The 27362-nt window shown below is 55.0% G+C and overlaps 2 protein-coding genes across 2 annotated transcripts; one reads left to right on the forward strand and one right to left on the reverse strand.

The window, feature by feature from the left end:
- Positions 1-17001, forward strand: PEF1 (penta-EF-hand domain containing 1). The gene is made up of 5 exons (XM_032361355.1): positions 1-125; positions 8832-9147; positions 13521-13676; positions 14162-14305; positions 15966-17001. The coding sequence occupies exons 1-5, from the start codon at positions 102-104 to the stop codon at positions 16193-16195; spliced, it is 870 nt and encodes a 289-aa protein (XP_032217246.1). The 5' UTR covers positions 1-101; the 3' UTR covers positions 16196-17001.
- A 2099-nt stretch (positions 17002-19100) lies between these two features.
- HCRTR1 (hypocretin receptor 1) lies at positions 19101-27297 on the reverse strand. Its single transcript, XM_032361354.1, has 7 exons — positions 27070-27297; positions 26698-26876; positions 25136-25379; positions 24559-24674; positions 22887-23119; positions 21653-21774; positions 19101-20028 (listed from the first exon to the last, which is right to left on the reverse strand). The coding sequence occupies exons 1-7, from the start codon at positions 27272-27274 to the stop codon at positions 19838-19840; spliced, it is 1290 nt and encodes a 429-aa protein (XP_032217245.1). The 5' UTR covers positions 27275-27297; the 3' UTR covers positions 19101-19837.
- Between the last annotated feature and the right edge of the window lie 65 nt (positions 27298-27362).

Genomic DNA, 27362 nt, shown 5'->3' on the forward strand with positions numbered 1-27362 from the left:
GTGCATATCCAATCATAAGCGAGCCCACACCCCAGGCCCAGGCGGGGCAGGCACAGGACTGGTAAGCCCCGCCCCTCGCCGACGTGTGACGTCGAGTCGCCATGGCCAGCTACCCCTACGGGCAGGTGAGTGTGTTGGGGGCGGCGGGCGATTTCAAGTAGGGACCTTGCCGAGTCCAGGCCTGGGCCCCGCTTTGCTTTCTCCTGGCATTCTCCGAGCCCTTCCACCTTCAGCGAGGTCTCGGGCGGCAGAGAAAGCGAAAGGGCTGGTCGGTCGCGCCTGTCAAACGTCACTCAGACTACAGGTCTTGGAGGTCGCGTCGCGCCCCCTCTGACGTCGCGCCGGCGGGGATTTGGGGACCTTGAACCCCACGTAATCAGGCTGGGCTCCGCCGGGACCCCACACCTTCTCAGGACTCCCGCGGGGACTCCCGGCGGGCTCACCGAAGTCAACAGAACATTGAGAACACTGGTTTCGTCGGCATCTTTCGGGGCGTCTGATAAAAATACGCCCCTGACATACTGCATGCGAATCATCAGGAGAATCTGTGGTTTCCGCAGGTTCCTCGAGTGACCTTGTTTACTTAGTCTGACACCTCCGTTTCACTCATAAAAAAAGTGAAATCCAGAGAAGACACGAACTTAACCCGAAGTCTCCGGGCAGGCAGCAGAACCCGGAAGCCGTCAGCAAATACCTCTTCCCACTCCCCAGCCCATTTTGATCCTGCCAAGAACACAGCAAGGTGATTCTGTGGCCTGAATCCTTTGTTGGATGACAGATCGGTAGAGTGGTTAAGTTCAGCTTGGAGTCAGAAGAAGGTTCACACCTTGGCTCCATCACTTCCATAGCTATGAGCCATTAAACAGGGCATTTTGCCGTTGTGAGCCTAAGCTTCAACTCCTCTTGAAAACTGGGCCCAATAATAGGGTCTACTTCAGAGTGCTGTCATGAATAGTAATGACGTCATGCTTGTAAAGCATTTGGTCCTTCATTTATTTTATTTTATTTTATTTTTTTTGAGAGACAGAGATCACAAGTAGGCAGAGAGACAGGCAGAGAGAGAGAGAGAGGAGGAAGCAGGCTCCCTGCTGAGCAGAGCCTGATGCCGGGCTCAATCCCAGGACCCTGGGATCATGACCTGAGCTGAAGGCAGAGGCTTTAACCTACTGAGCCACCCAGGCGCCCGCATTTGGTACTTCTAAGAGTGTAAGAGTATTTTAGTATTTGGATTTTTTTCTAGACTCCCTAGAAGGTCAGTGCCAGGAGGGACCTCAAAATAGTACCTTTATTTTAAGAAACTGAAGCCCAGGGAGGGCTCCTGATTTGCCCAAGATCGTACTAATTTAGGAGATAAAACCCGTGCAGGGAAAATTGGAAAGCAAAATTATATGGGATATTAGAAAGTGCTCAACAGAGTATAGTCACATGTCATAAGAATCGTGAGGGAGTGAAGCCCTTTGTGGCTTTTGGATTTGGACCTTTTTAATCTCAGTGAGGAAGACCCCATAAACATGCTAGCAGAGATTATTATCTCCAATTTATAGCTGGGGAAGGAGCCCAAAGAGGTTAAGCAGCTTGCCCAAGGTCACAGTATAGCAAGTGAGGGAGTGAGGCTAGGACTGGAACTTAGAACTGCTTTCATTGCATACTTAGCAGAGTAGACAAAAAGAGGCTAGCACCAGCTGAGGTTAGAAGGAAGTACAGCCTAACAGGGCTTCTGAAGCTCCATTGCATTTGTTGGGTCTTATGAAATGTTAATAGGTATTGCTAATCAAGGAGGATTCTGTGGTTAAGTAAGTTTGGAAAATACTTTGTGAAATACAGCTGGCTAAGTTCGTTCAACATGAGGCATCTCAGAATTCATAATTTGTTAACATGCTTTGTAAATCTGCTAGAGAGGGATAGAATATGTGGTATTTCTTAAACTTACTTAGCCACAGAACTGCTTCCCATCCCCACCACCTTTTTCTAAAATTTCTGGTCATTTTTTGGTAACACTAGTGTTCTTGAGGAACACAGTTTGGAAAAACATTGCCATGGTGCATTGGATGGTCTGTATCAGAATCACCTAGGAGCGTGTTTAAAAAGCACACTTTTGGGGGCATTGATGGCCTCGTCATTTGAGCGTCTGACTTGGTTTTGGCTCAGGTCATGATCTCAGGGTTGTGAGCCCGAGCCCTGTGTTGGGCTCTGCGCTTTGCCCAGAGTCTGCTTGGGATTCTCTCTGCTTCTCCCTCTGCACCTGCCTGTCTCACTCTTTCTTTTTCTCTCTCTCACAAATAAATAAATAAATCTTTAAAAAAAAAAAAAAAAAAGCACACTTTTGGGTTCCACTTCAGACCTATTTTATACCCAGGAAGGGTCCAGGAATCTACATCATAGTAAGCTTCTGGGGGTATTTTGTATGCATCTTAGAGGCAGTGACATAGAAACTAAGAGCTTGAACTTCCAGGTTAGATACTACTGGACAGTATCCTAATTCTAGCACTTAATAGTTGCATGCCCTTGGACAAACCATCTATGGGCTCCAAGCCTCAGTTTCCTCACCTTTAAAAAGGGAGGAGTAATACTTCATAGGGCTGACATGAAGACAAGCTGATAAAGCTTGCAGCGAGCTTGGCACATTATTGATACCAAGTGTGTGCCAGTGCCTAGTGGCAGCCCTTGCTGTTTTGATGGCTGTTAGGCCACATGGCCTGGGCTTCTGCTCAGAGTGAAATACTGGAAAGGAGCACGGAGAGAAAGGTGTCTAGAATAGAAGAAGAAATGCTTTTATTCCCCCCCACCCAAACACACAACATACCCGGACCACTTGTGTAGCTCCTGGTCCAGGGTATTCCCAGGAAATGCTGGGTTGTTTCAAAGCATCCAAAGGCTTAGTGCTCCCTCCTTTCTACCCAGAACATAGTCCTGCAGGATTGCAACCTACTGTTAGGAGTCAAAACTCGAATTTTCCACTGCCTCCAGCCCTGGAGTCCTTGAGCATGGACTGAGGGTTGGAGCAATGAAACTCAAGTAACCATTGGTCCTGGGTGGGAGAGCCAGCTGGATGGGTTTCGGTGATTGAGAGCTTGGTCTCTGAGACTGAGAGATTTGGCTGCACGTCCCTGCTCTGCCACTTCCTTGCAGAAATTCCTTGCCAAATTCCAAGCCTAAGTTTTCCCTTCTTTAAAGTGGGGTCATAAGAGGATAAGAGTTATGTAAAGATTAAAGGAGATAACCCATGTAAGGTGCTTGGCGTGGTGTTGGACATATAGTAGATACTCCAAGGAAAGAATGATAGACAAATCGTGGAATCATTGTGGTAAATGCTAGATGGGAGTAAGTGTAAGGCACTAGGACAGCACAGGAGGGACGCCTGACTAAGTCTGGGGGGGAGGAAGCCTTCTTAAAGGAGGTGACATAAGCCAAAAGCTGAATCACCAGTAGGCATTAGCTGAGTGAAGAGAGTAGAGGGGAGAGCACGCACAAAGGTCAGCAGATGGGAGCCCAGTATTTTAGAGGGATTTCAGGAGATCAATACGGAGTGAAGAAGGGGAAAGGGCTAAGAAATGACACCAGAACAGTAAGCAAGGGCCAGACCCTCAAGGACTTTGTATGCCTTTCGGGGGAGTGTGGACTTCATCCTGACTAATGAGGGAGCTGTAGAAGACGCTTGTCTCATTTGTGCTTTGGAGCTGGTACCGTGGGGGCACTGTGAGAATGGACTGAAGCAGGAGACCCTGGAGACAGGGAGACCCGTCTCAAAGCTGATGAAGTACCCTTGATTAGAGAGTATGGGGGCCTGGTGAAAAAGGATTTGAAAAGCGTTTAGGAGGTAGGATTGAGAGAAGTTGGAGAGAGAAATTGGGGTGATGGAGGGGAAGAAAGAGGAGGTGCCCGGGAGGGCACTAGGGCTTCAGGTTTGGGGGACTGGGTGGGAGGTACCACTCACTGAGATGGGGACACAGAGGTAGGAATAGATTTGGAGAGAAGGTTCAGGAGGTTGTTGGTTATGTGGGTCTGCAGCTCAGGAGAGATGACGCTGGACAGAAGGATTTCGGAATGTCAGCATCCAGGCGGTAATTGAAGTCTTGGGGCAGTTCTTGGCCCACTGTCTATTGGCTGCAGGTTTCTGGCCTTTAAATATTTTAGGAGGCTTTGCTGGTGAATGCCCAAACCACGCCTGTCTTCTTGATTGTTTAACCCGTTAAATGTGTGTTAGCCTCCTCCACCCGAAACTTGAGGGGCAGCTCCAGAGACAGGCCTCTTTTTGCAAGATGGCCTATTCCCTTCTCCATCAGGACTCTGCACAGGGCGACCTTTAATACCTCTGAACCTCACGAAGGTCTTGGGGGCAGAAGGAAGACCCCTTGTGCCCAAAGAAAATAGAGAACTTCCTGAGTGGGTTATTGAGGAGGAGGTGAGTCCCCCACCCCTTGCAGGCATGCAAGCAGATTCAAGAAGGTGCTGCAGAGATTCCGTCCTCTCCTGAGTGGCTGGACTGGAGGCTCTCAGATCTCTCACAGTCCTGTGGCTCTCAGATCGGGTCTAGGTGCTGCGGAAGGAAAAGAGTACGATTCCTCCGCTTCTCCCTGATTCCCGGGCTCAGAACCTCTGAAAGATCGCCTAATCCAGCCCTTCCCCCTTCAGCCCTGTCCACTGTAGAAATCCATCATGTCTGACAGTTACATTGAGGACAGTCCTTGTTCGGTCATGGTTGAGTGAACACAGGGGAGGGTAGTAGAGTAGAGGCCCTGTTTTGAATCTCAGCTCACCCATTCTAGCTGCGTCATTCATCACAGGCGTCCTGGGAAACTGTGCCTTAACTTTCTCATCTGTGACATGGGGCTAATAGCACTTCCCTAACAAGACAGCACCAGTGGGAGCCGCTGAACCGGAAGCACCTGGCAGAGCTTCCGGAAAATGTTAATTGCCCCTCCCTGACCCCAGTAGAGCAAATGTAGTTTATGAGCGATCAGTAAAGACCCAGGGAGGAGCGCCTGGCGGGCTCTTTTGGCAGCATGTGCCAAGCTTGCAATTCCTGATCACAGGATTGAGTTTGAGACCCACATTGGGTGTGGAGATTGCTTAAAAATAAAATCTTGGGGGCCGAAAGAGTCCCACGGATAGTTTTCTGTGATGTTTCAGAAATCGTGATTGCTGAACTCTCTCTCTCTTTCTCTTTCTTTCTCTCTTTTTTTCTTTTACAATCTTGTGTTGATCAACATGAAATGTTCTTGGAAGAAGTCTCAAAAGGGTTGGCAGCATGGAGTAGCATAAAAGAACAGGGAGTCAGGGACTCCGGTTTTCATGTCTGGTTCAGACCTTCACTGACAACTCCGTGACCCTGGGAACCATCATCCCCAGACTTTCTCCCCGGCCTGGGTTCTGCCTCAGTCAGTGGCTCCGCTTCATCTGTACACGCTGGATAACCTGAGTCATCCTGAGCACTTCCTTTCCTTCCCCCGCCATCTCCTCCCTAATCGAATTAGTCGTCAAGTCATGTCTAGCCTATCTCTGAAATAGCTTCAGAATCCATCCTGTTCTCTCCATGTCTAAGCCCGCTGTCTGGTTCAAGCCCTGCCTGCCTAACACCTGGGCTGCCGCCTCCCCCGCGAGCTCATCCCCCACCCCACTGCGGGGTTAATTCTCTAAACAAGGCTCTGATCACGTTCCTCCTCTGTTGGAAACCTTTCTATGGCGCTCTGTTTCCTCAGGCATAAAGCCCAAACTCTTCAGAGCGGGATTCATCTGCTCAAATATTTACGGAGGCTTGCAGGTGCCAGGCACTGTGCTGGACCCTGGGTACCCTGATGAATGAGGCCCAGTGTCTGGCCTTGGGGCGCCCACTGTAGCATGGAGGAGACACAGATAGAAAGTTCCTTAAGACACCAGAAATTCACCCACTCACTGAAACGCAGCAGGAGGGGAGCCTGGCCAAGGAGAGTGTAAAGAGCCTGCCTCTCTCAGTTCACCTTGTGTCCTTGCCCTCGCGCCTGCTTTCCAGCCATACCCTCCACCCCTCTGTGCTCACTCACAGGCCTGTGCCTGTCTTTTCCCTCCTGTCTGGAATGTCCTTTCCTGCTTTGGGGAATGCCTCAGCATCCTTCAAGGCCAGCTCCAGTATCACTCCTGCCTCCTCCAGGAAGCTTTCCTTGACTCACTTCACGCATTGCTTCATTGGATTCCTCAGCCATCATTCAGCAAACGGAACAAATTCCTCTGTCTGCGCCTCCTTGATAGCACTGAAGTGGACTTTTCTGATGGCACCGATCAAACTGTACTTGAATCACCAGTGGGACCCTCGGGGTCCTATTTAGTTTGACGCCCCAGGCCTAGTACGATATACTCTGTAAGTGTTCGCTGGATGAAGTCATTGTGCTTGCGTACCTCAGTTTCTTCATCTGAAAAGCCGCCTACTAATAGCTTTCTATTTTCTGTTTGAGGACTGTCGGTAGGTTCTGCGGTAGCATCTGCGTGTTTGTCAAAGTACTCGATAAAGGTGAGGGCTCTGACCCAGGGCAGAGAGCAGAGGGTTTAGTCGCCAGATTGTGCCAGACCCAGCAGGCCCCTGGCATGTGATACTGGGAGGGTCAGAGGACCTGCCTGGCAGCACCTGCTTTGTTGGGGTGGCGGGGGACTTCCCAGGCGGAAGGCCTGGGCCTCAGGTGCCCTAGGCCAGGGGAGTTACGGGCCCTGGTGTGGTGGGAGGTGGTCCGACTCCATCTCTGCTTCCAGTTCCATGGGATTTGAGCAGGTCCCTTTCCCTCTTCTTAGTTTTGCCATCGGGAAACTGAAGGGGTTAGACCCCCACCTTCCACGCACCCCTCCCATCACACTGCTCCAGCGCCCTCGGAATCTTTTTCGTTCTTTTCATCCCGGCTCAAACGCTGCTTTCTTCTGGAAACGCTCTCGACTTCACCCTCTCTCCTTTCTGGTTCATGGCTTGTGCATGCACTTGAAACACCTGGTTCCTTGTGCTGTTTTGTTAGATGTTATGAAGAGCGTTTCCGCACCTCTGCTGTTAACTGGGAGCCCCTTCCCACCAGCTCTCACCTTTATACACCCCCTCCCCAGGAATTTACCTGGCCTAGGGCTTTGCGGGTGATGAGTAATGTAACAGTAGCCAAGATTTCTAGATCATTTGCTCTATGCCAGGCACTGTTGTAAGGACTTGTTTTCTTATATCAGTGGTTTTCAGACTCTCTTTTTGAGTCACTATGAGGCATCTGCAGAGCTCCCTCAGGATCTAACAGAGGAGGGGGCCTGCCTGGCCGGGGCTCTGGCACCCCCACCGTGCTTCAGCCAAAGCCACTTTCTTTCATCAGTTTTTAAATTTTTGTTTTATCCAAAGAGTCTTTAGCTAAAAGTTAGGCTGACAAAATTCTGCTGCATTTATGTCTTGTAATCAGCAGAGCGGCCAGTAAGGGAGAGAGGATTGTGTTTTACCTGCGAAGGAGCAGGCTTGGAGAGAGGAAGCCTGGGACCCGCAGCGAGAGCTCCGCTGGCAAGTGGAGTTCTGAGTCAGGATTGGTGTGTGACTTCGCTGTAGAGAAAGAAGTCTTGCCCCCAGCTCTGCAGTTTCCAAAGCCTCAGAGCTCCCAGCGTGCTGAGTGGGGAAGGTGGAAGGGCCTGCTTCCTGCTTCCCCTGCCCCAGAAGCCCCCTACCTTGAGCCAGCAGACCTCCTTCAGATGAAGTGTGAGTTTGGCCTCAGCCTCGAGGGAGAGTGTCCCAGAAGCTAGCAAACACGATAAAAAGAGCAAGTCCAGGCTCTCCGCGGCTAGGCCATTAGTGTGCCTTCTACGTTTATCTCCGGCGTGTCTAGATGGTAACCCCCCTCAGAGCTGGGCCCAGCTGCTCCCCGGACCCCTGCGCCCAGCCTGTCCACAGCTGTGTTGGGGCTGCGCTCTGCCATGTAGGTGGTTACAGCTGAACACTGAGTTTGGGGATCCCTGGCTTGTGGTGTGGGGACTTGGATGAAAGAGGGAATGCCCCCTCGTCTGCACTAAGGGACAGATGGCCTGGGTCCCGGCCCCAGCCCCTCCACGCAGTCTGGGTGCAGTTTTTCTGGACTGGGGTTTCCTCCTGTGTCAGAGCGCTTCGCACACCTGGTTTCTTTTCATTCACACACCAGCCTGGGAGGTAGGCACTGTTGATTCCCGTTTAGAACAAAGGATGTTGAGGCTTAGGGAGGGGAAGTCAGTCCGGTGAGTAAATGGCAGAACCCGAATTCAGACTGGTTTTCTTTGACTCTTACTGATTCTGCTTCCTCCAGTGCCTGAGGAGCAGGGTCTCCCCAGCCTGTCCCAGAGTCACCAGGGAGAAGGGGACATGCTCTCGTATCTCGAGCTATTCTCAGCTGAGGAAGACGTGCTGCAGCCCATGCCTGGGACATGTTGCTCGGGGTTGAAGAGCAGCGGGTGGGGGGACCGTGTTTGCGCTGTCAGTCCTCAGGGAGCCATGGGGGTGGCACAGGGGGAGGGGGTGGGATTTGGATTCCTTTGCCTCCTCGTTTGTTCAGTAATTACTGAGCCTACAGTCAACACTGGGGGCAGGGGAGAACGTGGCCAACCAGACACGATCCCAAGCCATCACGGAGCCCCTTGGTGTGATGGTGGGGAGCCAGGAGAGCGGGATTCTAGCCCTGACTCCACATGTCATTGGTGGTGTGATCTTGGGTAGGTTTTCTCTTCTCTAGAAGCCTCAGGTTGTCCATCTGAGCAAATAGGGCACAATTCCAGCCCTGCCTCTGGGAAAGACTGACAGGGGCCGGGTTTCGTGACAGTACAGGGTCATGCTGTGGCTGGTTTCCGGCCTTACTGTTCTGACTGATGGTTTGCTCTTGCAGGGCTGCCCAGGAGCTGGAGGACAAGCGCCTGGAGCCCCTCCAGGCAGCTACTACCCTGGACCCCCGCATGGTGGAGGGCAATATGGCAGTGGGGTACCCGCTGGTGGCGGTTATGGAGGAGGTCCTGCCCCCGGAGGGCCTTATGGACCGCCAGCTGGTGGAGGACCTTACGGACACCCCAACCCTGGGGGACCCCCCTCTGGAACTCCAGGAGGACTGTATGGTGGAGCAGCCCCAGGGGGCCCCTACGGTCAGCCGCCTCCGAATTCCTACGGGGGCCAGCATCCTGGGCCTTACGGACAGGGACCTCCTCCAGGTAAGCAGGGATCTTGGACTCCAGGTCCAAGATCTCTGACCTTGTTCTGAGTTCTCCAGGGCCCATCCTTGCCCTTCCTGTGGGTGTGCCGGCAGCTTGGTCTCCGGCACCCTAGCATCTTGCCTGCAGCTCCCAGGTCAAGCCTGACATCAGTCAGATGGGAGGGGACAGTGCTGTCCTGCAGGGGCTCTGCAGGCCACTGGGCAGTGGAGAGGATGCGCTGTGCCCTTACAGGGGATCAATAAACAACCGGCAGCAGTGGACCGTGGGGAAAACCCATGTCTGTGTGAGAAGACTGGCCGCTATATATAGAAAAGGAAGGTGGTGGAGTTGTTGAAAGCTTAGGCTTTTGAGATCAGGCCATGTGCTGACCTGACTGAATGACTTCACCTCTTTTTTTTTTTTTTTTTAAATGATAATTTTTTAAAAAAGATTTTTACTTATTTATTTGACAGAAAGAGATCATAAGTAGGCAGAGAGGCAGGAAGAGAGAGAGGGGTAAGCAGGCTCCCTGCCGAGCAGAGATTCCCGATGTGGGACTCGATCCCAGGACCCTGAGATCATGACCTGAGCCGAAGGCAGAGACTTAACCCACTAAGCTACCCAGGCACCCGATAATTTTTTTTTTTAAGATTTTTATTTATTTATTTGACAGAGAGAGACCCAGCGAGAGAGGGAGCACAAGCAGGGGAAGTGGGAGAGGGAGAAGCAGGCTTCCCGCTGGGCAGGGAGCCCGACATGGGACTTGATCCCTGGACTCTGGGATTGGCAGACGCCCAATGACTGAGCCACCCAGGCACCCATGACTCATCTCTTTATGCCTCAAATGTGCACATCTGTAAAATGGGGGAGTGCCACTACCTGACAAGTTTATTAATAAGGGTTTGATGAGAAGGTGCAGGTAAATGCTGGGTCCAGTGGGAAGGGCTTAATACTTAGTATTCTGTGAGCTAACTCATTCTGGGACGTTCTCAGCAAAGATGTATGCGGCACGTAATGTGACAGCACTTGTGGTGATGGTGTCACGCCTGAGAGATACTGAGGCAGGAGAATGATGGGATGCAGGGAGGGTAAAGAGCAGAGGTGCTGGAAGGGAGGTATTGTACAAGGTGGAGGTTGGGGGCTTGGAGAGTCAGTGGGGCAGGGAATCCTGGTGGGGCCTTCAGGTGCCCTGAACATAACTGTGTGACCTCAGGCAGGGGGTCGGGGAAGGTGAGCACCTAGACTCCTCTTTCTGCCCAGACTCTTTCATCGGCCCCTTCGCAGAATGCTTATTCCCAGGAGACGAAGCCAGCAGCATGCAGCCAGGAAGCGTCTGGTGCATCTGCAAGGCCTCCTGGGAGTGGCCCCTCGGAGAAGCTGCCACACTTCCCCGCACCTTCCCAGGCAGGTGGCCTTGAGGGAAAGCTCACATACTGGGGCTTCCAAACAGAGCCAGTGGCATTTATCTTGTCAGAGCCCCGAGCTTCTGGCTGTTTGCTTTCAGCTCAGCAGCTTTGTGGGGGAGTTCCTCCACCTTCTAAAATTGTGTCTGTGAGCCCACATGAGGTCACTGCAGGTCAAGGAGCCCCTCTTTGTGAGGCTCATTCCTTTAGGGCCCGAGGCCTGAGATCATCTCCGGGGCTGCAGAAAGTGGAGAGATGTGCCTCCGACTCTGAGCTGCTCCCCGTCTGCCGCTTCCACTCACGTGGCCGCCGTTGCCTCCTCTCTGGTGCGGCTCGTGTCTCCCTGGAGCTCTCCTGCACGCGAGTCACTGGGAGGCCCTGCCTCAGCCCCACTGGATGAATCCAGGAGCTAGTGCCCGCGCCACTGCTCTGCAAGACAGATTTGCCCATCGAAGGTGCCCCACGGCTCTCAGGGACGTTCCCCCAGGTGCTCAAGACCCACCGGGCCTCTCCAGCCTCCACACCTGCTGGGGACTGTCCCCGCTGTCCACCTGAGTCCCTCCGGAGTTCCTCTGAACACGTTCCGCCCCTGCCACCTGCTTTCCTTCTCCCCATCACAGCTCTCTTCCCCTCCGTTCAGTCAGCCCCTCCTTTGGGAAGACATGCCCGCACAGGTTGGCAGACCCTTTGCCGCAGCTTTATTTTGCTTTTCCCTCAGTTACTCATCACACGGCCCTGGGACATCGGTCTGTTTTCGGAATGGGGCGATCAGTACTCTGAAAACTCACCATTTGTCTGAAGTCCCACAAGCTGGTGAGGCTCAGAGCTCTTTGCCTCCAGAGCCTGGGCTCTTCTTTGCAGACCGCCTGGACCACATGTCCCATAGACACTCTCACCTGGGGCCACAGCCCTTGCTCTCTCTGGCTCAGCTGCTGTTTCAGGAAGGCACTGTGGGACCTGCCCAGGTTTCCTATCCACGGAGGTCACCTAGGCCTTCAGTCAAGCAAACCTTTTTCTCTGGGCCTCACCTCTGGGACTAGGCGATGGTTTCTGCATGCCACTCTGGCCTGTGGCTGCCCCTGATGCTGCCTTGTGGGAAGGATCACTTTTGGTGGCCAGTTCACTCAGTCTGCTTTCCAACACGAGGGCCTGTGTGCCTCCCCACTGTTATCTCCCACCCCTTCACCCTGCATGGCTTTCCGTACAAATGATCCTTTCCTCTACCTGCTTACAGACACGCAAAGCTGTTTGAACCTTAGCAGCACCAGTAATCTGCAGTTAGATAGAACTTAGATTGTAACAGATGCTGACTTCACAGTAACCTTGTGAAGTAGACACTCCTGTCCTCACTTTATAGATAAGAAAACTGAAACAGAGGGTGCCTGGGTGGCTTAGTGGGTTAAGCCTCTGCCTTCGGCTCAGGTCATGATCTTGGGGTCCTGGGATCAAGTCCCACATCGGGCTCTCTGCTTGGCAGGGAGCCTGCTTCCTCCTCTCTCTCTGCCTGCCTCTCTGCCTACTTGTGATCTCTCTCTGTCAAATAAATAAATAAAATCTTTAAAAACAACAACAACAACAAAAAACCTGAAACAATTTAAATAAGCCACGGCCACAAATGGGGGAGCTGCGACTTAAACCACGAGGCCAGCTCTGGCATGAATGCAGAACCTTCCCTGTCTAGGTCTGGCTCCATGCTAGCCCTTGGGCACTGAGAGATGAGTTTTAGGCTGGGAGCTTGCCTACAGCTTACTCCAACTCCAACCTGGAAGAGGGTGGAAGAAAACATGCACACGGGTGATCAGGGCCCTAAGAGAGAAGGAGTACAACGGAGAAGGGAAGGAAGCCCGTCCAGAGATGGACAGGGAAGACCCTATGGAAGGAATGGCGTTTTATTTGGGTCTTGCAGGGGGACAGGAAATGATGCAGAGAGATGAGGGAGAAAGGGTCCATGGCAGGGAACAGTGAGTACAGCCTCCGGTGGGAATAAGCAGGGATGGCTAAGAGCGAGTCTGATGCTTCATCTGGGCTAGAACAGAGCCGTGAGGCGGACAGAGTGGGAGAGGTAGGCAGGAGTGGACCACACTGGAATGCCAGATTAAGGCTGCTGGACTGTTTTGTAGGCAATGGAGCCTTGATAGAGTTTTGAGTTAAGGCCAGGGGAAACAGGTTAGAACCGAGTTGGATTTTAGAGATTCCTTGATAGCAAGTGAAGAGTGGCGGAGAGTAGCTATAAGGATGATTTGGTTAGGCCTTTTGGTCTGTTATAGCAATCCACGTGGGAGGTGTTTAAACCAGGGCCGGTGCATAGGAACAGAGAGGGGATACGGAACTAGGCAACTCTCTGGGTGTGTGGGGGCGAGGAGGTTCAGAGATGTCTCCAGGGAGGTTTGGGGACGGGGATCATGCGTGGGAGCTGATGGGGAAGGAGAAGAGGCAGAGTTCCATGGCCGTAATACACTCTGGTGACTCCTGATGGAATGTGTCCACTGTCGCCGGGTCAGGGAAATCAGACATGAATCAGACCTGGTTCTCACACCAGAGAGCCGCCTGCTATTGTGACTCTCAAAATACCTGTTTCTCGGCTTTGCATGTCAACTGCTCCGCAAACACTTTTGGATTCCCAGTCTATGGAGAAGAGAGAATCCTTCTTTTCAGAGCATTCTTAGTCAGCTGGAAAGTCCCTGTTTCCTAGAAACTTAAGATCAAAGAGAGGAATGACTGGAACACTGTAGGAAAAGCCCAGCAGATTCACGGAGCAGAAGCCCACTACAGATACTCCTTGAGTCTATGCTCAGAGACTCTACTCTGAGTCTTCCGTCAGGGTAAGGCTGTTGGCTTCATGGAAGGTGGGGTAGGTGGCCTTGTGAGGCTTTGTGGGTAAGGAACGCCTGCCCCCAGGGAGGCACCAGGGCTGGCCCTTCCCAGCACGTCCTTGGACTGGCTCTGAGACCCGCTTCTGACTTCTCTGGTTTGTACCCCTGCTCACAGGTGGCGTTCCTCCAAATGTGGATCCTGAGGCTTACTCCTGGTTCCAGTCAGTGGACTCCGATCACAGTGGCTACATCTCCATCAAGGAGCTGAAGCAGGCTCTGGTCAACTCTAACTGGTCCTCTTTCAATGACGAGACATGCCTCATGATGATCAGTGAGTCCTAGCCCTTCCCTGGGGGCTGTGGGCTTGAGTGGGGCAGAGCCACCTGACTCCTGATGGCAGGTGGGCAGCCATTCAGGGGAGAAATCTTTTAGCCAGGAAAGACTTCTGGCAGGAAGTTGGGTTCAAGGTGAGATCCTCTAGACTGAGAGCTCTTTCCCTTAGATTTGTCCTCAAGTTCTAGACTTTTTGAGCCCCAGGTTCAGTTTTCCATTCTGCAGAATGGGACTCCCTGCAGATGGCACCAAGGGGGTCGGCGGCCGGCTGGGCAGGGAAAATGCGGTTCTGGAAGGGCTAGGGCTGAGGGTGGCCAGGGGCGGGGGCTGGTCCACATTTGGTGAGAGTATGTCTGAGGTACAGGCCTCTGGGCCTCAGGCCTGTGGTTCTGTGGAGTCTCTTGCTCTGGCCTGGGTGCTGCCCGAGGACTCTGGGCCTTCCGTCCTGAAGCTTTTCTTCCCTCCGTTCCCTCCCCACCCAAGATATGTTTGACAAAACGAAGTCAGGCCGCATCGACGTCTATGGTTTCTCAGCCTTGTGGAAGTTCATCCAACAGTGGAAGAACCTCTTCCAGCAGTACGACCGGGACCACTCCGGCTCCATTAGCTACACGGAGCTGCAGCAAGGTGAGGGCCGTGGGAGGGGCTCGGTGCAGAGGCAGAGCCCCGAGTTTCCGCTCAGTCCCTGTGCCAGGGGAGCCGGTGTTCTCTAGCCTCTGACTGCCAGATGCCCGTCGTCACGGTAAAATGCTGCTCTCGGCACAGGTGCGCTCCCCATCCCGTCTGTGGTCTGGCTGTGACACCGAGCCAAGATCCAGGGCAAGGGAGCACCCAGTTCCAGGATGAGGGCTAGACTCCCCTCGGGACGGCACTCCTGGCTAATGCCGGGAACTCGGCAGCCCAGGGCACCTGGAGACCAGGACCTGTGGCTGGTGTGGCTCCTTCCTTTTTGGTAGCTAACATGCTAAATGGAAATAGCCATGTACAGGGGCTCAGAAAGGTGTTTTTGTGGCCATCTCTGCTCTAAAGCCGTTTCCTTCCCAACTCTGGGACCCAGACCACGCTAAAAGTGACAGTAGCTCTGATGACCTGAGGCCATAGCTCCAGGTCCGGTTCTGAGTCTGACTTTAGAAGATGGGTGGTCAGTGTGCTGATAAGAATCTGACAGGGACCTTTGCCACCTGGGAGGGAGAAAGGGCTCCCCAGAGAACCGGGCCCTTGGGCCCGGGCACGGATTTCAGTAAGACGGAGGAGCTCTATGGGTGGGGGTGGGCTCACCGGCTCTGCACCCTGGTTGAAGGGCAAGGACATGACCTGCACTGATCCTGTCTCTTTTGCCTGGTCCGGTCATGGATGTTGGTAAGGGTGATACTGTCACAACAAGATATGTGTTTATTGACTGTTTGCTGTGGGCCAGGCACTGTAATAAGCAGGGTTAACGTCACTCACGCTCCCTGGGTGACAGCTAGTGTCTGTTATTCCCCACCCTTATGTGAGGGCGCTCTTCTTTTTGCCCTTTTGCAGATGAGAAAACCGAGGCAGAGTTTAGGCAACTTTCCTAAGGGCCACATAGCAAAAGGGGAGCTTTTAGCCTGGGCTAGTAGATATGTGGAGAGGAAGAAAGGAAGCCTCCCAGGTTGGGGACAGGGTAGCACGTAGGCCATGACCTTGGAACCACCCAGCAGCCCTGCCTGGGGAGATGGTGATTTTATTATTTTTAACGAATTCCACTGAGGGCTTACTATGTGTCAGGCACTGTGCCAAGTGCTTTGCAGGATCCCCGCTCTCAGTCCTTACTAGGACCTACAAGGTGATATTAGCCCCACTTTAGAGAGGATAAGACAGGATTAGCAAGGTTAAATAATTTGCCCAGGGGCTGTCTTAACTCCAGAGAAGGCCTTTGTCATGTCTCCCTCTGTGCCACACTGCCTCTGATGTCCGCCCTGGGCAATGGGGTCCTGGTGGCTCAGGGTTCCTTCTGTAATGCAGATGAGTCCCAGAGGAGCATGGCTAGCTCCATGTCATTCTGGGACCCTCTGGGCCCGATTGAACAGAGAGTAATGGAGATTTGGAGAAAGGGATTGGGGCTTTCCAGCCAAGGAGAGCATCCAGAGAGAGCCCCTTTGGGGCTTCCGCTATCTCAGACAGGCCGTAGGGACATCTTCCCTCTCTCCATTTTGGTTTTCATCTCTTCAAAGTCCCTTGCACTGCTGGGCTCCCCAGCGCTGGTTGACAGCCGTGCTCACGGTGGGGTTTTGTGTCTGCTCCCTGTGCCCCTCTTCCGCAGCTCTGTCCCAGATGGGCTACAACCTGAGCCCCCAGTTCACCCAGCTCCTGGTCACCCGCTACTGCCCGCGCTCCGCCAGCCCCGCCATGCAGCTAGACCGCTTCATCCAGGTGTGCACCCAGCTGCAGGTGCTGACCGAGGCCTTCCGGGAGAAGGATACAGCCGTGCAGGGCAACATTCGACTCAGCTTTGAGGACTTTGTCACCATGACAGCTTCTCGGATGCTCTAAGCTGGCCCATCTGGGGAGAGCAGAGTGGACCAGGGACCTTTCCTGGCTCCTGAGAGTGGGGGAGGCGTGTGGGCCTCTCCTCTTTTCCTGCCCCTCCTAGAAAAAGATTCTCCCTTTCCTGATGCAGCACTGTTTCCGAAGAGGGCCTGGAGTCCCGTGTCCCTGTCACCAAATCGTGGGGACCTGGACAGAGGCCACACAGGTAGTGGCCTGACCTAAGAGAGGACTGAAGTTGAATGTCCTGAGCATTTAATGTCCTGAGCCCTAAGCATTTAAATGGCCCAGCCTTGTGCCAGGAGCAGGAGATGTCAGTGGAGTGAGTAGTGCCCAGTCAGCTGAGCTCCAGCCTCTGGCTGTTCCTTCTGCACCCTGACACCAGTGGTAAGTGTTCATTAGCCTCTTGCCATTAGCACCTGAGCCCCCTCACCTACACCGTCTTGTCCAATGAACCCAGTTTCTCCAAAGTGGAAGTTAACCAAGCAGGAGGGAGGTTTGTCCACGGCACCAAGTGGCTTGGGTTCCACCAGCCCCATGTCCCAAATCCGCGCGTGTTGACTTCTAGCTGCCTGGGTGCCGTCCCTGCTCAGGGAGCTCCGACAGTCTGCTCTCTGGGCGTCCTCGGCCAGGCTCCCCCTCTGCAGCTTGGACCCTCCCTTGCCTGCCATTGTCTGCTTGGCTTCAGTCCCAGTTGCCTCCTCCCAACGCCAATGCTCTTTTTTTATTTGTGGTTTTGTTGTTTTTTTTCTTCTTTCGGGGCCAAAAGTCCAGTGAAACTGTAAGCTTCAATAAAAGGACAAAACTCTGTAGTCCTACGCGTCCATCCCACCTTCCAAGCTGTGGGCTCGTCTGCGGGATTTGGGCATGCGCATCCATTCGGCGAACATCGAAGTGCACACTGCACACCGCACGGTGTGGGAAGGGGCGTCTCATGGGGACATGGCCCACGTGGGGCCGGTCCCATTTACCAGGGTGGAGCTCCAGTGCAGGGGCTGGCCCGGTTCGTGTGTTTTGTCACCATTCTAGGACTGTCGCTGTTCTAGGACTGCGTTCTGAGCCACAGGCACCACCCCAGACTTCACAGCATGGCCTTTTTTATTATCTCAAGCCCTAGTTTGATCTTCCAGACAAACTGCATTTATTAAGTCATAACTTTCCCCCATTTTTATTAAGCACAGACATCTGTCCTTGCTAGCTGCTGGGTCTTGAGATCAGTGTGATAATCAGTCTACACCAAATGTCTACAGTGATCTGACAGAATTTCAATCAAAAGCCAAGACACCAGACATTCTGGTTTGTTGGGGGCGGGGACCTGATCATGGGCACTGGTGTGCTAATTCTTTTCCTCTTGGGGATGAAGAGAAGAAAGCTCTGGGCCCAGCAGGTGGTGGGTGGAAGCAGCTCAATGAGGCCCTGCAGGTATGTCGGGCTCAGCCAGCTCAGCCCTTTTGTCCCCTGGGCTGCCAACATGCTAGAATGCTGGCACCAACCCAGGTGGAACCCAGTTCTGGAGGCCAAACTCCACCCGGGGCTAGAATCCTCTCTGTTGCCCCATGGTCAGGCCTGCCTCTGCCTACCAGCCTCCAGGGACAGACAGCTCAGTGCCCTTCCAGGAAGCAAGCTTCCTCTGACCAGCAAACACTTCCTGATGAGGTTCAAAATCCTGCCACCTTGAAAACCACCGCTGGACTAGGGTTTTCCCTCTTGGGCCACCCAGAAGCTCTCTCTCCCCTTCCTCCCAGCCCCACCTCTAGACACCGAGAACTGCCCTGTTCCCCTGGGAACTCCCTTCCCTGGGCTGGGTGGCCCTGGGTGCTTCCGCAACTCTTCCCTGAGCATCGCTCACCTTGGCATCCTCGTCCTCTGAATTTTCTCCAGTTCATCTGAACCTCCCCAAGTGGAGGCCTTGAGCCCACCGTTGGACTGGATTCAGCCAGGGGAATAGAGTAGAATGAAGCCATTACAGGATGCTTCTGTCCTTCGCTCCCACCGAGCCAGGTGTCGACAGCAATGTCTCTAGAATGGCACCAATCACAGTCTCAGCCTCATGCTCAGCCCGGGCTCCTTAGGCCCAGACCTGGGTTGGTCCTCGTGGGTATGGTTGGTTCCAAGCTTGGGAGCCTGCCGTCACACACCATTCTGCACAGTGCACCTCCGAGCCTGGCTACATGAAACTTGGCCCACAGCTTGGGATCGCAAGGCCAACAGGAGCGAGGAAGGAGCAGGGTGGCCTGTCCCACCGGGCAGCACCCGGGCATCCGTGAAAATGGCCACAAGCACTGGGTTGGAGAGTCGCCCAGAGAGTGGACAACATCCTTAGGCCATACCTTCCACCTGCTCTAGGAGAAGTGTGATGCCTAAGAGGAGGGGTGCTTAAGCATCTCGGCCGGGGCCCCGGCAGGACCATGGTTTTGCCCCATTTTTTTGGTGGGGAAGGTCAGAGGGAGCCTGGAGCTCCATTCATCAAATCAAGCAGAGCCAGGGGGCACGCACAGCTGAGCTGGCCCCTGCCAGATGTCTCCCGCCCGTCAGCTGAACCCTCCTCAAGCCCGCACTCCACTTCCCGCCCTGGCAACGAGGGGCAGGGCCTCTGGCAGCCCTCTAATCATCTTGGTGGCAGATGGAGCACGTTTGGGGCTCTTTTTATCCTGTGAGTTCATAGAAAATAAATGCAAGCCTGACTTCCAAGAAGGTGAAGATAATAGTAAATCAGTCTGTTAACCCTGCTGTCTGCCCCCACATCTCCCTTACCTCCCGTAGGCCACTGGGACCAGAACTGTCACAGCAGACAGTTGTGTCCAGGACCCAGGTCCTGCAGGAGGCAGTAATGCATGTGCTCTGAATCCGGGCTCAGAGCCCATCTGGGATCCAGGGTGTTGGGAGGGGTGGGCGGTGGTCAGCAGATCATAGCATTCCAGTGCTGCCTGGTCTTCTCCTACCCCAAGCTTCCCCGCCATCTCTCTCCTCACCTCAGCAGCACAGATTTTGTGCAATGACAAGGAAAAGGAACATTCAGTGCCAGGCTTTTAATTACAATTGCTTCAGGCTGCTGGCCTCCATGCCAAATGGCCACACGGAGAGTGTTCTAGCACACCAGAAAGCCAACGGGGTCCAGTCTGCGGTGCACACGGCACGTGGCCAGGATGGGGCTGTGTTCCTACCAGGGAAAGCCTGGACCCCGATTCGTTCACGTGGGCCTCAGAGCAGCTGGGCTTTCCGCTGGAGCCGCTGGGCCAGATGGCACTGCCCGCCAGGACCCTTACAACAGACTCCAGGGAAGGCCTGTAATTGGGTGGGAGAGAGATCTTTGGGAGGAAGGCCGAGCTGCGGAAGGATGATAGGGATGGATGAGACTGTGGGGCACAGCCATGTGGGAGGAATAGGATAATCCTGTCCACAACACTTCACAATCTACAACGAGCTTTCCGCTTTCTCGAGCATGCTTAATCCTCCCATCAATCCTGCTTAGGAGACAGGGCTCAGAGAAGGGAAGTCACTTGCCCAGAGTTAAACAGGCAGAAAACCAGGTCTGGAGCCCTGGCCTCCCATTGCATCCAGCAGTCTCCACAAGGAGTCAGGGGAGCAGCCCAGGCAGGAAGCAGCTCGTACCACCTCCCCCTCGGGAGCCACCAGGGCGACCGTCTCTCAGGGCAGCACTGTGGTGACACTGGTGAGCACCACGTGCTCGGGGACTTTGGAGACGGAGTACCGGCTGTGCAAGGACAAGGACTTGTGGCTGGCAGAGGAGCGGGGGCTGGGGGCCTTCGGAGAGTCGCAGGGACCCAGGCCAGGCAGGCAGCTGGAGAAGGCGGCCTTAAACTGCTCCCGGAATTTGCCTTGGTTGGAGACAGAAGACACAGCCATAAGGAGATGGATGAAGCAGGAAGGTCCTTGGGCCCGGGAACACCCACGCAGCTCCAGCCAAGCTGCCTGTGAGGGGGCGGGAGGGCAGGGGAGAGCTGGGACGAAGAAAGCCCCAAAGGCGACCTTGGCATTGCCAGGGAGAGTGAGAACAGAGGCCCCGGAGCAGTTCCCAAGGAGAAATGCAATTTTCGTCTGATTCCTTGACTGCACTCTGGCTCTGAGCCTGACTCAGAACGTGGTGTCTGGTTCCGGGGCCTGGGGCCACCGCTGCCCTCCTTGGTGGGGAGGGGGAGGGGCTCGGACTCATGGCTATGGCTAGGCTATCCCCACCCGTGCCCCACAGTGATGGGAAGGACAGCAGCAGCCTGCATGAGGCCCTGTGAGGGGCACCTCCGCTTTGCCCCACGCACCGCTCCTCCCCCGCTTCTCCCAGCACCCCGAGAGGCTGGCGTCCGTTATCCTTACTTCATAGGTGAGACGCACAAAGGTGCAGCGACTTGCCCAAGGTCCCTCAGCCAAAAGTCAGGCCCAGTTCTCATTCCGGAGCCCTTCTCTTGAAGGGGACAACAGAGTAGGGGAGAAGGGACTACCACAGCCAGCTCGGTCAGCCAAAGGACACCAAGGAAACAGATGGTGTCTGGAGCAGAAAACTCCTTGACCACACTTCGTCCGCCAGCAAGCCTCCCTCGGGCCCCAGCAGAGGGCCAGGCACACAGTAGGTGCTCAGTAAATGAACATAAGACAGGAATGCCTGGCAGGAAGTCTGGTTGCTGCCTTTGCGGCAGCCCTTACATCTTCTGTTCTCCCCACCGAGCTGGAGACCGCCTGCTAGCCTTCAGGGACTAATTCTTTAGTCTCAATGAGGGTTAGGATATGGACCCCCAGCCCCTCCTTCAGCCTTTTCCCAAAGATCATTGTTCCCAGGCTTGAATAGGCATCTGGACAGCTTGTTAGGCCTAGTTCTGCAGCCAGAGGCCTCGTAAGCCACACTTCTGCTAAGCCCAGGTGGGTCCGCGAGCAGAGGTGTTACCACCCGGAGCCTGTTGGGGCAGGAGGTGCACACAGTGGGACAGCAGAGGGGAGCAGCCTGGGTTGGGGCTAGGGGACTGGGGATGCCTGGACTTCCAGACAGGGGAGCAAGAAGGCTGGTATTGGAGACAGATGGATCCAGGGACAGCCCCCCATATTCTGGCGGCTCTGCCAGTTCGTGTGTAGCTGGGCATGGGGAAGCCCTCCCCGGCCCTGGGCTGCCTCTGCTGGTGATCCTCCCTTACCCAAATGACTTGGTTATACAGTCATCCTCTCGGGCGGGAGCTCCCGGGCCCTCTTCCCATAGGCCTGGCTCCCCCAGAGCCTGTGTTGGCCAGACAGAGCTGACTAGAGGTTCTGGTGTGTGGCCTGTCTCTCACTTAGACCAGGGCTCCTGATCAGGGCCAGGTCTCTCCCAAATAGGAGTTCCCAGAGCCAGCTCAAGATCCCCAGGCGGGAGCAGGGACATCCCCTCCTGCCATCCCTGGCTTGGGGGTGTGCAGGCTGTTGTCCCGAAGACTGCCGCACCCCTCCCCACCCATCCTCCTGCCTCTCCAGCCCGCTCACCACTGAGGAAGTTGTAGATGATGGGGTTGGCAGCGCTGTTGGCATACACCAGCCAGTGGGAGAAGGTGAAGCAGGCATAGACGGCTTCTCGGTCGCTGGCTTGGCGGAACATCCCGAACACCCTAGGACCAGGGGGAGGACAGTCAGAAATGGGGTAGAAGTGTGTGCACGTGTTCCCATTTTTGTTGGGTGGGAGTCACTGTCCTTATCTAAAACAAAGGAAAGCCTAAGGCTCAGAAAGGGGAAGTGAGTTGACCAAGGTCACACAGCTCACTAGCGGCTATCGAGGGGAAGAGTTCTCACTGCCCCTTCTGTCCCACCAGGTGGCCCTTTCCTGGGCCTTTAGGTCTGAGGTCTTGAGCACAGAGAGTGTAACCAGGGTGGCTGTCGGGACAGGGACCAGCGTCCATCTGCTCATTCACCGGCTCTCAGATCCCCTGGAACCCCCACCCACTTCCTCACCCACCCTTGCAGCAACATGAGGAGTCAAGCAAGACATCATCCATTGTTCAGTTAGGGAGGTGCCCAGAAGCAAAATGACATGCCCGAGATCACAGGAAGTAATCGAGGAAATGGCCAAGCACAAGCTCACACTGAGTCTTGGCTCCTGACAGACAGCCCGCTGCTCCCTCCTGTGCCCTGCAGCCCCTCACTTGCTGAACCCCGTGTTCCCTCCGCTTCCAGTGCTTTCCTCCAGACACCCACTGGCCTGGTCCCTTGGTTTCCCCCCTTCCTTCAAGTCCCTGCCAAATGTCATTTCCTCAGATGAGCCCTTTTTTTTTTTAACCCTTGTATCTAAAAAAAAAAAAAGATGAAAAAATAAACACACAAAACCCCACTAACTCGTCACCTTCACTCTCTGTGTTCTTTCCCTATTTTGTCTTCATCGCGATATCCCTCCCTGCCTGTATGGTGGAGACTTATTTCTCTGTGCCACTAGATGTCGCCTCCGAGAAGGCAGAGACTGTCTTGTGCACGTGGTCACTGTGCTCCCTGCTCCCTGCCCCCCGCCCCCGCCGGGAGCTGACGGTTGAGAGAAGAGATGGAGGAATTTTCATAATCCCCTCGCAGGCAGGCCTCGGCCGGCCGGCGTTATTCACAGTTTGCAGGCAAGAAATTGAGGCTGGGAGGCTCCGAGAAGGGAAATAACCTGCCTCCAAGGCCACAAAGTGGACTAAGGCCCTTCTTTTCCCCAAGCAGAGAGAGGCCACCAGCTGTCCCCTCACGCTCTCACCTCTTGAGGACATTGAGGACGCTGATGGGCAGGTAGCAGAGGGCAAAGACCAGCAGCACCACCATCAGCATCTTGGCCGTCTTCCTCCGCGCCCGCATCTGCTTCATCTCAGCCAGGAAAGCCCGGGCCCGGGCCCGGGGCGGGGACTCTGCCCTCGGGCCCTGCCCCGGGTCGTCCGACTGGTCTGAGGGCCGCTTCCAGTTCCTCACCAGGGCCGATGTGGTGCCGGGGATCTGGCGGGCACAGAGAGAAAGAGAGAGAGCAGCGGTGGGTGGGGGCGGGGGGGGGTGTGTTGTACCCTGGGGCAGGCTGGAAGTGGGCCAAGGGAAGAAACCTAATATTCATGATGAAGACCGACACTCGGGGCAGGAGGGGGCCCGTGAACTTGAAGCTCTCAGGAGCTCACTGTCAACGCCCCACAGTGTGCCTTCGGGGAAGGGCTTCCTGGCCCTCAGTTACTGATGAAAGAACCAAACCTCAGAGAGGCAGGAGACTAGAACATTCTCCCGAGCTACCCCTCCATCCTCCTTAGGCCATCGCTTCCCGTCCTGGGGGGGAGGGGTGGTGGGGTGAGTTGTGCCCCCCATCTCGCCTGTGCCTGACCCCGGAAAGGCCTGGGCAAGGAGTGAGCAGGTGAGCGGCACGGAATGACTGGAGCCTCAGAGCACAGTCCCTGCCTCCGTCACAGCCCAGAAACCTGGGAGGGGTCCAGGTTTCAGGAGCAGCCATAGATATCCTTGAAGCCTCTCACACCATTGGACACATGAATCACCCCCCAAAGAGGGGCACAGGGCTACAGTTGAGGAAAATTAGGGGCTAGCGCCAGCTGAGCGGCTCATGACCTGTGTGAGCTCACTCAACCCACTCTCCTGCCCCGAGCCTTGGTTTTCTCATCTATTAGAAGAGGATAGTGACTCTTGCCATCGGGACTGGGGAGCTATAGGGCAGAGGGCAGGTGCTGGTGGACTGCAGGCTGGTCACCTTCTGGTTTGCATCCTCTCCTTGCCCAGGCACAGGATCCAGAACTTAGCCCCCTGGTACCCAGAACCTCTGAGCACTCCCTTCCCCCCACAATAACCCCCCGTCTCCCAGAACCTGCTGTTGGTGGGTCTGTAACAGAGGCCAGCAGGCAGGCCCGGGAACCAGAAAGCTTCTGCCACCCGTCAGCTGTGGCAAGTTGGCAATGGGGGTTCTACTGCTTCTGTGCTTAGGTTGTTGTGAAGACGTTGGGAGCCAAGTGCCAAATTTGGCAAAAACGCAGAGATAATGTTGTTGTGGGGCCAACGTGGGCATTAGAATGCCACTGCTCTTCCTCTGGCTGGCTGAGGAGTTTGGGAGAAGAGGCTTTGCCTCTCTGGGACTCCGTTCTCTCATACATTCAGTTGGGGACAATATACGAGGGTTGAGAGGAGGCAAGACTAGCTGGAAATACCGGGTGCAATGTAGGGCAGCTACTGGGCTCAGAACGATGATGAGAGTTTAGATACTGAAGCCAGTGTCAGTTAACATTCGGTTGCAGGGTCAGCCCCAATGCTTTGGCCTTGACTTTGACCTGTCCCTGGGCCTAGCCTCTCTCTGGTGGCAGCCGGGATGGCAGATTCTTTCTGTTCCCTCAGACCAGGACCCCTTTCCTCCCCACCAGCCCAGACAGGGACACCAGAGTGGGTCTCACCTGGCGGCCCCAGAGCTTGCGGAAGATCTGGAAATAGGCCATGGCCATGAGGCCCAGTGGGGCCAGGTAAGTGACAATGAAGAAGCAACTGTGGTAGATCTTGGGGTAGAGGTCATCTGTAGGGGTCAAGAGACACAAGGGCAAGAGATGCTCCCCTTCTGGGGTCCTCCAGCCTGTTCCACTTAGCAAAGCCCCCCTGCCCCATCTGGAGTCGTACAGTCAAAGCAAGCAGCTGGGCCTCTTATAGACACCACGACAGAGAGGGTCTCTCTGACCCTGCAGTTGCCCAGCCGGTGGGTGTCCATCCTGGAGGGAGCCCTCACAGGTGTCTAGACTAGAGGAGATACCCGCTTTGGAGGTGTCCCTGCTAGATGCCTACTGGATGGCGTCCATCAAGGGGTCACCCGCCCTGGGAGGGTAACCTTATAGAAGCCAGCTCCGAGGGTGTCCTTTTGGGAGAAAACACTCCACCCTGGGAGTGCCCGCCCCATAAGTATACTGACAGATGCCTGTCCTAGGGGTACGTGTCCAGGAGGCGCCCACTCCAGGGCCTTCTGCTCGAGGCCCCCACCATTACCTGCCCAGTGTTCATCACAGACGGAGAAGAGCCGGGTGCGGTTGGCTAGCTCAGGCAGCACGCTGCTGCATTCCATGACGGCAGCCTGGGGCACCATCATGGCCAAGGACACAGCCCAGATCCCCAGGATGGAGCCACGGGCGCGCCTCGCAGTACTCTTGAACAGCAGCGGGTGGCAGATGGCGTACCAGCGGTCCAGGGCGATGAAGCTGAGAGTCAGCACTGCCACCGACACAGACACGGCCTGCCCCATGGGCACACAGCGTCAGTCCCCTTGGAGGCCACCCACAGACATGGGATGGATGATGGGGCATGGAGTCCCGAAACGCCAGGCGTCCATCCTGACTGCACTGCACTGCTCACGGCTTATGGAGCTTTGGGCAAATCACTCACCTTCTTGGAGGCTCGTCTGAGGAATGGGAACATGTCCTCCACCTTCAGGATTCTTGCGAGAATCCATGAAATCACGGGTGGGAAATATCCAGGTCGAGACCTGGCCCATAGTGGATGCTTCCCTACCATGAATAGTAACTTAATGGGACCCACTACGTGCCAGACACTGTTCTCATTATCCTCACAACAACCCCATGGTGCATACTCTCACCCCACGTTACAGAGGAGGACACTGAGGCACAGGAAGGTTAAATAATTTGCCTAAGGTGCATTTCCTCCCCACCCTGTCTTTATTGTTAGTGTTTGCAGCATTAATCTGTTGAGTGGAAAATCTTAAAAATCCAAGAGGCGGGGCACCTGGGTGGCTCAGTGGGTTAAAGCCTCTGCCTTCGGCTCAGATCATGATCCCAGGGACCTGGGATAGAGCCCTACATCGGGCTCTCTGCTCAGCGGGGAGCCTGCTTCCTCCTCTCTCTCTCTGCCTGCCTCTCTGCCTACCTATGATCTCTGTCTTTCAAATAAACAAGTAAAATCTTTAAAAAAAAAAAAAAAATCCAAGAGGCATTTCTCTTTGCTCCGGGATGCCTTCCCTTCCGCGGGGCTGTGAGGAAAGACCCTCCCTGAGGGAGGCAGATATGAGCCTAGGAACAGAAGTGGCGGTGGAGGCTGCCTCTGGGAGGGAACCCTGCCCTCTGGGGTGCATCTTGGCCTCTGGCTAGGTCTCTTCCCCCAACCCCCACCACATCTGGACAACCTGATCCCTGCCGCTGGGGGATGGAAGGCCCTGGCCAGGGGTAGTCTCCTCACACCAGCCCCCTGGGAACCAGGGAGCAGGCCTAGCACGCATCTGTGCCTGTCACCGTGGGCTTGTGCCCCTCTCCTGTTGAGTTGAGGTGACTGCACGTGTGTCCAGTGGCTATGTGCGTGTGGGTCTGCGGGTGTGACCAGGTGGGGATCTCTATATGAGTGTGTGGGCCGGGCCTGTGTCTCCAAGTGTCAGGCCTTGTGGCCGGGCCCTGATGACAGGAGAGGACGACACGGCAGAGGAACTGAGCCACTGCATCCTGCCTGAAAGGCAAGTCCAAGTGTTGCTGAGGTCTATGCAAGGCCATGGTTTTTTGTACTTGGGGTGACAGAGGGGTGACAGACGGTACCTGGGTGGAGCTCACCTGTAGATAGGGGATGACCTTGCAGAGGGCATGACCGAAGAGCCAGGACTCAGTGATGTCTACCAGCAGGCTAGCCGGGAGGCAGATGGCTGTCACAAGCACGTCAGCCAGGGACAGGTTGACGATGAAGTAGTTGGTGACTGTCCTCATGTGGTGGTTCCTCCAGACAGCCAGGCAGACTGCAGGGCAGGGGTGGGAAGAGGAGGGGGACATGAGGCGGGTGTGTGTGTGTGTGTGTGCAGAGCCGTGCTACCCAGCCCCCACACTGCCAAGCCAAGGGGAGATGGGGAGGGAGAGAGAGAGAAGCCAGGCCCAGGACCCCTGCCAGTGCCCAGGGGAAGTCCGCAGCACCGTGGGGACCTAAACACCTACCCAGCGTGTTGCCCACCAGGGCCACAAGGAACACAGCCACGTAGGCAGCGATAAGGACCCACTCATACTGCTTTGGGTAGAGATAATCACGCCACAGGTAGCGCAGGAACTCGTCTTCGTAGTCAGGAGGCACCAGGGATGGTGATGGGTCCCTGCCGCCAATGGGGGTCCCAGTCTGGGCCCCTGGGGTGGCCGAGGGCTCCATGAGCTCAGGAGCTGCTGATGGCTAGGGGCATCCTGGGCCCGGCAGGGCGTGGGGAGCCCAGACCAGGTCTCAGCCCACTTTTCTTGCA

Source organism: Mustela erminea, chromosome 10 (assembly GCF_009829155.1).
Source record: "Mustela erminea isolate mMusErm1 chromosome 10, mMusErm1.Pri, whole genome shotgun sequence".
In the NCBI taxonomy this organism is placed as follows: Eukaryota; Metazoa; Chordata; class Mammalia; order Carnivora; family Mustelidae; genus Mustela; species Mustela erminea.